The following is a 9767-nucleotide window of genomic DNA, read 5'->3' as shown; positions in this document are numbered from 1 at the left end:
ATGTCAGGCCAGGCCACACAACACACAAAATTTGAGGCAAACATTAAGAATGACTGCAAAGGTTTATGAAGCTAATTTTTGGTGTGTAAGGAGTTAGATTCTTGTTCATGATCCTCCAAAAATCTCAAAACTCTACAGTGACTATAAATGCTGAAAATGAACCCCTTGAAATGTCCCCTCCTATCACCTCAGAAGTGTAAACATTTGTGGAAAAGTGTGTGGCCGTCACTTAATGTCCCTCATGAGATGACCTGAGGGAAATGAATACTCTGAGGGGACAGCAGGAGTTGGAGCATGACCTTGGAATGGAAGAAGAAGACTTTAGCAGAATAGAGAGAAGGAACAATTGTAGAATGCAAATGAATCAGAGAAGAGGAAAAGGATTGAGAGAGGAGGAAGAAACAACAGAACAAAATTAACACTCACCAAATGATTCCTCTTCCACCTCCTCCTCCTCCTCCTTGTCTTCTTCTGGCAGTACCTGCATATTAAGTGAGGGATTAATAAGCTGTATAAATATTGATACCTTATAAAACAATACATTCTTTTGACTGTTGCCTAAATTCAACACAATAATGTTACAGCTCTAAGCCTGGCCCCTCAGTCACTCCTTGATAACCCTGTTACCATACAACCCCCTTGGCAACCCTTAACAATCCTAGGCGGGACTTTACACACAAAACTCGCCTCACTTGGGGTCGTCCCTTCCTAACCCTGCACCTTGAAAATTAGCCACTTGACTGTGGATTTCCTACCAGAAGACCTCACCAACCTATAGGAATGGGGTGTCTGTGGCTACAATTCAATGAAGAAAATTTGTAAAGTCCTGCAGCTTGGGAGGGGATATCCAGCACACCAATACCACATGGGAAACACTCCACTATCCACCACAGAGGCAGAGAAAGACATGGGAGTGTATGTCACCAGGCTACCAGTGAAGGGATATCCAGCACACCAATACCACATGGGAAACACTCCACTATCCACCACAGAGGCAGAGAAAGACCTGGGAGTGTATGTTACCAGGCTACCAGTGAAGGGATATCCAGCACACCAATACCACATGGGAAACACTCCACTATCCACCACAGAGGCAGAGAAAGACCTGGGAGTGTATGTCACCAGGCTACCAGTGAAGGGATATCCAGCACACCAATACCACATCGGAAACACTCCACTATCCACCACAGAGGCAGAGAAAGACATGGGAGTATATGTTATCAGGCTACCAGTGAAGGGATATCCAGCACACCAATACCACATGGGAAACACTCCACTATCCACCACAGAGGCAGAGAAAGACATGGGAGTATATGTTATCAGGCTACCAGTGAAGGGATATCCAGCACACCAATACCACATGGGAAACACTCCACTATCCACCACAGAGGCAGAGAAAGACCTGGGACTATATGTAACCAGGCTACCAGTGAAGGGATATCCAGCACACCAATACCACATGGGAAACACTCCACTATCCACCACAGAGGCAGAGAAAGACATGGGAGTATATGTTATCAGGCTACCAGTGAAAGCCAAATTCGTTCCAATCGCAGTGGACGAGTTAAAATGTGCCGATACCACCGATACCAATACATCGGTACATCCCTACTGGAGACAGTGTGTGGAGGAAGACATGAGAAGGATGAACAACTGGGAGAGAGTATGTCATCAAGAGTGGGAGACCTGGGTCGGTATCATAAGACATTTTGGCTTCTCATATCAGCTATTTCTAAAGGTCAAAGAGTGGGTCAATCAGGTTCCAATGAGTGTTTCCTTAGGTTCACGGTACAGAAGAAGAATCAAACTACCACCAGGGCCATAAAACTAATCCTGCTCAAAACTCCAACGAATGCCTTGTCAAATATGTGAACTTGGGCGATGAAATGTTTAGCTATACGGCCCCTAGTCACCTAGCAACTACCTGACTGACTTACCGGGTGGGAGGGCTGGGGCGTGCTCTCCACCTGGCACAGGATGAGGATGGAGGAGGTGCCCAGGTTGAAGTCAATCCAAACCCTCGGGTAACTCACACTTTGTAAGATGCAGGGAAGAAAAGCATGATCAGTAGGTAATGAAAAAAATATATCAAAATTGTGAAAACTTTCTATTTTTTATTTTTATAGCAAAGGGAGGCAGCTCAAAGGCAATAAGGGGAGAGAGAGAGAGAGAGAGAGAGAGAGAGAGAGAGAGAGAGAGAGAGAGAGAGAGAGAGAGAGAGAGAGAGAGAGAGAGAGAAGTTTTGTTTAGTGAACGCAACATCTGTGGTCATATGCCGGAGAGAGACAGGAGGGGAAGGAATTATAGGAGAAGGGAACAGACCCCAGGAGACGGGACACAACCCCCGATTAATACCTGGTACACTGCTGGGTGGACAGGGGCTACGTAGGGTATTGGAAAAGCTGCCCAAATTTTTCCACTCCGCGGAATTGAACCTGGCTCTCTCGGCTGTGAGCCGAGTGAGTGAATCAGTGCACCATGAAGACCCCATAAAAAATAAATAATAAATAAATAAATAAAAATCATTAACATTCGTAGTAATAGCAGCAGCAGTAGCATACCTTAGGCTTGCACAGCTTGAGGTTCCCAATGCGCATAGTGTAGCAGGGCACGGCGAACACCTGTCGACTGTCCCCAAGCGTGCTGTTGTAGGCGTTCAGGAAGTGTCGGCAGTGCTGGAAGGGGAGCAAACAGGTCACCCACTATACACACACACATAAAAAAAATAATTAACCTGGTAGCAGCGGGGATCATGTTTCTTAATGGTCCCTTTAAGCGAGAAAATGAGAAAAAATCACCCCTCACACAAACCATTTCATAATATATATCAAAGCATTTGTGATCAGATTATGTATCATCTTTTTTGGGGGGTTTATATCGTGGCACAAATCTGGCCCGTCACTGCTACACGGTAAAGTCACAAATTTGGATCATCGCTGCTACACGGTAAAGCCACAAATTTGGCCCGTCACTGCTACACGGTAAAGTCACAAATCTGGCCCATCGCTGCTACACGGTAAAGTCACAAATTTGGCCCATCGCTGCTACACGGTAAAGACACAAATTTGGCCCATCGCTGCTACACGGTAAAGACACAAATTTGGCCTGTCGCTGCTACACGGTAAAGACACAAATTTGGCCCATCGCTGCTACACGGTAAAGACACAAATTTGGCCTGTCGCTGCTACACGGTAAAGCCACAAATTTGGCCCATCGCTGCTACACGGTAAAGCCACAAATTTGGCATGTCGCTGCTACACAGTAAAGCCACAAATTTGGCCCATCGCTGCTACACGGTAAAGCCACAAATTTGGCCCATCGCTGCTACACGGTAAAGCCACAAATTTGGCCCATCGCTGCTACACAGTAAAGCCACAAATTTGGCCCATCGCTGCTACACGGTAAGCCACAAATTTGGCCCATCGCTGCTACACGGTTAAATCACAACAAAATAAAGTCACTATTCTCTAACTTGAGCTCTGTGGCTTGGGCCGGGGAAACCTCCATTGTTGACAGATCTAGCGATGACCTGCACATGGCAATCTGTCTCACTGTTATTCCGTACGTTATCTATTTGTGGAATATACACATAGTCACAATACGACTGCATGGTGTTATGAATGGCTTGGGATTACAGGGAAAGACAACGACTGAGTCACGCCCAGTCCTGACCGAGGTCAGACGTGGGTCATGGCGCTCCGCATGGAGTAGCCCGGGGCCAGCCTGTTGGCCTCTCCCCTTCCCCTCCAGCCCCCTCTCCCCTTTCATCAAGAAACCTACTTCCAGAATAACTACATAGCAAGTTAACTTTTTTGTGACTAAGTGAAATCATGGTGACAGTCTGACAGACAGTGAGTGGAGTGCGTGTGTGGTATCGGGATCGCCGAGTGTGTCGCCGCCGCGGCCTTCCATCAGGCCCCTGCCGACTCCCCGAGGTCTCCCCCAGGCCCGCCCATCCTGCTGTTGAAGTCTGGTCAGGTGCAGTGCAGTGGAGGACTCGTCACTCAGGTGGGGGCAATGAGCAGGCTGCTCACCACCGAGGCTGTGCAGTCTGTTCCCAGGCACAGCAGCGAGTCTTCACATCTGTCTCGCCACCTGTGTTGGATTAGCACTCCACCGCTAAGCCCCTTTCTGAGTGACCGTCGATACCGCCTCTACCTGCTCTCTGGCCACCTGCTGCTACCTGACCCAGCATTGTGACCTGGGGATGACCTCGGATTAACACCTACTCGCCTTCCAGAGGAGGATTACCTTCCCGCCTCATTGCACTGCACTCCTCCACCTCTTCACCCCTCAAGCATCATCACTACTTTCCCTCCGTTAATGTAAATCACAAACCCCCACACCCCTTTCATATTGTATTTTTCTTTATGGTTGCACTGTATATTAATATGTACATTTTCAGCTTAACGGCTGCAATTTCCTGAATAAACTGATTATTATTATTATTATTATTATTATTATAAGTTAAAATCGATAGACTATTGTAAAAAAACTTGAAATAAATCTTTTTGACATTAACCAAGGCCATCTAGAGGGGGAGGCCTCTTCACGGGGGGGTAGGCCGTGACGTAGGCCAAGTAGTGCCAGGTAGTGTCGGGTCAGTTGCAGTCAGGAGAGGTCACGCTCTCTGTTTTGTGCATTATTGACTCTGAAAACAGTGAAAAACTTGTTAACATTGTTTCTGCCTCTTACCCAGATAACAATACTGCCATACAAGTGCTGTGTGCCTTACTGGGAGGGAATCTTCAAAACTGGACCCAGAGTGATGGTGTTTTCCTTCCCACAAGACGAGGAGGCGTGCGCTGCGTGCCACAAACAAGCGAGTTAAGCAGCTGCTGCATGATAACATGTTCAGCACAGTGAGACAGTTAGTACAGTCAGCAGGTACAAAACCCATTACGGCTGTATTAAATGATGAGGGTTTGTCAGGCATTATAACAGCCAATAATATAGTTTATAAAATAGCCTGTGTTACACATGTATTATTATATATGAATATTGGTGATGTGAATATATGAATATGATGCGTTATGAGAGGAATGTGACTGTGATATGATTATGTATATGGTGTGACTAATCACTGATGAATACAGTATGAACATGATGTGGTTCTTTACATATGCTAGGCATAATGTGTGTGAAAAAAGAATAACATGATATAATTATATGAATATAAACATTAAACATGGATATCAATATACTAGATGCAATACATATGAATATATGATATGAATAAAATATGCTTATATGAGATAAATGAAAATGCATATATATATATATATATATATATATATATATATATATATATATATATATATATATATATATATATATATATATATATATATATATATATATATATATATATATATATGTGAGATGTGATAGGTGTTATGAATGTGATGTTATTAGTAGCAGTATTTGCTAGGGCAAGGATACAATGAAAAACATGTTATCTGACATGAATGTGTTATATTGAGTATATATGAATTTGAATATCATACAATGGTATCAATATATAAATTATATGATATGAATATTACAACCGCTTGCAATAAACGGCAAAGCCTTGCTTCATGGCAAGGTATCCGTACCATTATACTGTGTGTGTGTGTGTGTGTGTGTGTTAGACATGAATTATACTGTACCATTATGCTGTGTGTGTGTGTGTGTGTGTGTGTGTGTGTGTGTTAGACATGAATTATACTGTACCATTATACTGTGTGTGTGTGTGTGTGTGTGTGTGTGTTAGATATGAGTTATACCGTACCATTATACTGTGTGTGTGTGTGTGTGTGTGTGTGTGTGTGTATATTCCTTGATCCATCAAGGAGCTGATATGTCTTGACATTATGTTCTTTAACATTCAAGATTTTGCTGATAAGTTTCAATTGATGTATATGTATCATTATTACTATTATGCATACTTAATGAATACATTATTTGTTTGCATTCTTTTCGTTATGTATGTTAAAACAAGTAATACAAACAAACAAACAACACAAGGAAAACAGTGAGGTTGACAGCAGCCCCGGCTGACCCGACCGCTGTCCCTACTCGACTGACGGGTCACTGAGGGAGTGGAGATGACGCCCGTCTGGATGGCATTGCATTAACCGGAGCAGCGACGGGCCAAATTTGTGGGTGTACCGTGTAGCAGCGACGGGGGAAATTTGTGGCTGTACCGTGTAGCAGCGACGGGCAAATTTGTGTCTGTACCGTGTAGCAGCGACTGGCCAAATGGGTGGCTGTACCGTGTAGCAGCGACGGGCCAAATTTGTGCCATGATATAAACCCCCCCAAATAGATGATGCATAAACTGATCACAAATGCTTTGATATATATATATATATATATATATATATATATATATATATATATATATATATATATATATATATATATAGATATATATATATATATATATATATTATGAAGTGCTTTGTGAGGGGTGATTTTTCTCATTTTTCTCGCTTAGAGGACCATTAACCCGTACAGTGTTTAGTACGTTCACACGCTCAAAAAACTATCGATACACATTCAGCACGATACAAACTGACACCAAGGATGAAGCCATTGAGAACAGGCAATTCAAAACGCCCGCGCCAAATTCCTTATTCGTCAAGTTAAAAGCGTGCAAAGCTCCTACTTTTTATTAGGCAATGAGGCAGCACAAGAGAGTAGATTTAAATAACCTGTAGAAGTCCATCCAACTCTGTTTAAACTTTATCTTTCTTAGCAGCAATGCTATTACCATTGCAATTTGTAGTTTTTTTCAGATGGCCACAACTTGTTCATGAAAGAAAAGACACGTTCAGTGGAAGCATTAGTTCCAGGATGGCACATCATGGACTGAACTATATCTGACATGCATTGATGGTTGTTTTTGTCTTTGATATGGGAGAATACTTCTACCCACCGCTGTTACGTATATCATATGAGCATTATTGTTTAATAATTTGTGAATAAAAAGCTTAAACAAGTGGCACTCAAACCACTCCGTTAATATTATGGTGATATCTGGTGTCTCAGTGTCTCCCTTCCTCTCTATCCCTCCCTTACAGGGGCCCTGTCCTGCTCCCCCCCGCAGAGCTGAGGTGATGGGGGTGACAGCACCCTTACCAACCCTACCGAGATTACCGGGTTGCTCGCTGTGAAGTTCTTCGGACCCCACGGTAACGATAGTTTTTTGAGTGTGTGTACATATACGCACCTCTTAGGGAAGTGTTTAGTACATATATATACGCAAGCTCTTTTGAGGGCTTATATTCCCTTTATTTTTGTTTTTTTGTAGGTAACATTGTTCATTGACAGTGAAGAGCAATAACTTGACAAGTCTTGGTATTTTTAAATGGACGTTAAAGGGCTTTCTGTAAATTTGTCCGCATTCCAACAAAAATCATTATACAAGAAGGTAAGTTACTTCCTTCTAGGTAATTACTCCTTGGTTCTATAATCAGTAAGGCATGTGGAATTGTAAATTATGGTTCAGAGTAATCGGAACTGAAAACTTATCGTCGGAAGCTTCTTAGTGTTTTGTTGAACTTTGTGAACTACGGCTGTAGTACACACGGCCTTGAAGTGTTGTCTGATCCAATCATTCCCTTGTACTTACAATTATTGTTTATTTTTTAGGTTTTTGTGATGTAAAGAAGTACTAATACATTACTCACGCTTTGGGGCAGTGAGAAGTGTTTATAATGGAAAGAATATTGGCTCTAAAAAATGTAAAGACAAATTTCCCTTTCCTGGTATGACATTGTTAGCTCTGAGACACAAAAAAATAAGACAACAAACACTACGGTTCCATTCCTCGCATATAAATAATATATATCTATATCTATATCTATCTATCTATCTATCTATCTATCTATCTATCTATCTATCTATCTATCTATATATATATATATATATATATATATATATATATATATATATATATATATATATATATATATATATATATATATATATATATATATATATATATATATATGAAATAATTTGTAATTTTTTGTACATTTTTAGGGTCAAATAAAAAAATATGAAAAAGTTCCACCTGGCATGAGCCCTATAAAAGACCACACTGTACGGGTTAATATATTTCCTTCAAGCTTTTTTTTCTTTCCTGTTCTTTTATTAGGTATTTTTCCCTTCATGTTCTCTCTCCCTCTTTGCCTTCTTTTCTTCCTACAATTCCCTTCCCAAGCTTTATTCTCCTCCCTTGGTCTTTTCAGTGCCAGGATACATGACGCTAACCATGGCACTCCTAACCTTGCCCTGCCTTCCCTGTCCCTGGCCTTTCTCTGCTAATATTTAACATTGCTCCAGCAGCAGCTTATGCTTATATAAAGGCTGGCCTCTAACAATACATACAACATATTATGTAACTGTACCTAATAGGCTATTAATAAATGTTTCAAATGTTTCAAATGTTTCACTTGCTTAGACATCACTGTTCTATGCATTTTGAACTGCATATTATGTGCGCTGCAAACTGCTAGCAAGGCCGCTGGTGATTTTTGAAGGGTTAGCGAGTTTCTTGCAGCCGCCTCAGGGTGCAATGAGGGGTGTTGGGAGGGGGCTACGTCAAGTTGGGTTGGGGGAGTTAGATTTACTCGACACGCAGCGGAGGATGTGAGGAGGATTCCAACCCTGGCCCTGGCAGTCGTGGCCAGCCAGGCCTTCTAACCACTGCTCAACAAAGGCATATTAGATCACATGGGTGTTGATGCTGGTAGGCTAATACTGTGATACTCATGCCATACCATTCTTTCATTGACACAGGCTTTACATAAACGAGACAACACAGACATTTGAAAAGACATAGAGTATGATCTGACAAGCATCCTCTTCTTTTCTTTTGATCATTCCTTTCCTCCTCTTCCTTCATTCTTTCCTCTTCTGTGTCTTTCTCCTCCTCCTCCTCCTCTTCTTTCTCCTCTCATTTTCTTTCTTGTCCCAGATCCTTTGTTATCCTTCATTATTTCTTCCTCCTCCTCCTCCTCTTCTTTCTCCTCTCATTTTCTTTCTTGTCCCAGGTCCTTCATTATTTCTTCCTCCTCCTCCTCCTCTTCTTTCTCCTCTCATTTTCTTTCTTGTCCCAGATCCTTCGTTATCTTTCATTATTTTTTCCTCCTCCTCCTCCTCTTCTTTCTCCTCTCATTTTCTTTCTTGTCCCAGATCCTATGTTATCTTTCTTTTATTTTTCCTCCTCCTCCTCCTCTTCTTTCTCCTCTCATTTTCTTTCTTGTCCCAGATCCTTCGTTATCTTTCATTATTTTTTCCTCCTCCTCTTCTTTCTCCTCTCATTTTCTTTCTTCCTCTTCCTCCTCCTCCTCCTCTTCTTTCTCCTCTCATTTTCTTTCTTGTCCCAGATCCTTCATTATCCTTCATTATTTTTTCCTCCTCCTCCTCCTCTTCTTTCTCCTCTCATTTTCTTTCTTCCTCTTCCTCCTCCTCCTCCTCATTCATTACATCGACATCCATATTTCTCACTTCTGCCTACGTACTTCTCCTTTACGTCCTCCTCCTCCTCTTCTTCTCCTCCTCATCTTCGTTCCTTCCGCTTCTTCACGAACCTCTCTCTGAGCCTGACACTACTTCTTCCTCCTCCTCCTCCTCCCTAACCCCCCCCCGTCTTCCTGCCGTTCATAACAATACCAGGAATGAGAGGAGGAGGAGGAGGAGGAGGAGGAGGAGGAGGAAAAGGTGTGGAGGAAAATGAAGATGAAGTGGAGAGGATGTGAAAGAAGGAGGAAGAG

The 9767-nt window shown here is 42.3% G+C and overlaps 1 protein-coding gene across 4 annotated transcripts in view; it reads right to left on the bottom strand.

Moving 5' to 3' along the window:
* Positions 1–396: 396 nt before the first annotated feature.
* LOC126989611 (uncharacterized) overlaps positions 397–9767 on the bottom strand; it is an 82401-nt gene continuing 73030 nt past the window's right edge. For 2 of the 4 annotated variants that reach the window (XR_007743523.1, XR_007743521.1), the window contains exons 7-9: positions 2562–2675; positions 1938–2034; positions 397–481 (exon numbers count right to left, since the gene is read on the bottom strand). Coding sequence is in view for 1 of the 4 variants with exons in the window: in XM_050848223.1 (XP_050704180.1) it covers positions 2008–2034; positions 2562–2675 (141 nt within the window). In the remaining 3 variants the exon portion in view is untranslated. Of the gene's footprint in view, positions 482–1937; positions 2035–2561; positions 2676–4695; positions 4806–9767 lie in introns of those variants that run through there. The other 2 variants (XR_007743522.1, XM_050848223.1) reach the window with 2 other exon arrangements.

Source organism: Eriocheir sinensis, unplaced genomic scaffold (genome assembly GCF_024679095.1).
Source record: "Eriocheir sinensis breed Jianghai 21 unplaced genomic scaffold, ASM2467909v1 Scaffold1236, whole genome shotgun sequence".
NCBI classification, from domain to species: domain Eukaryota; kingdom Metazoa; phylum Arthropoda; class Malacostraca; order Decapoda; family Varunidae; genus Eriocheir; species Eriocheir sinensis.
Note: the sequence above shows the minus strand (reverse complement) of the source record. Positions and strands in the feature narration are given on the sequence as shown.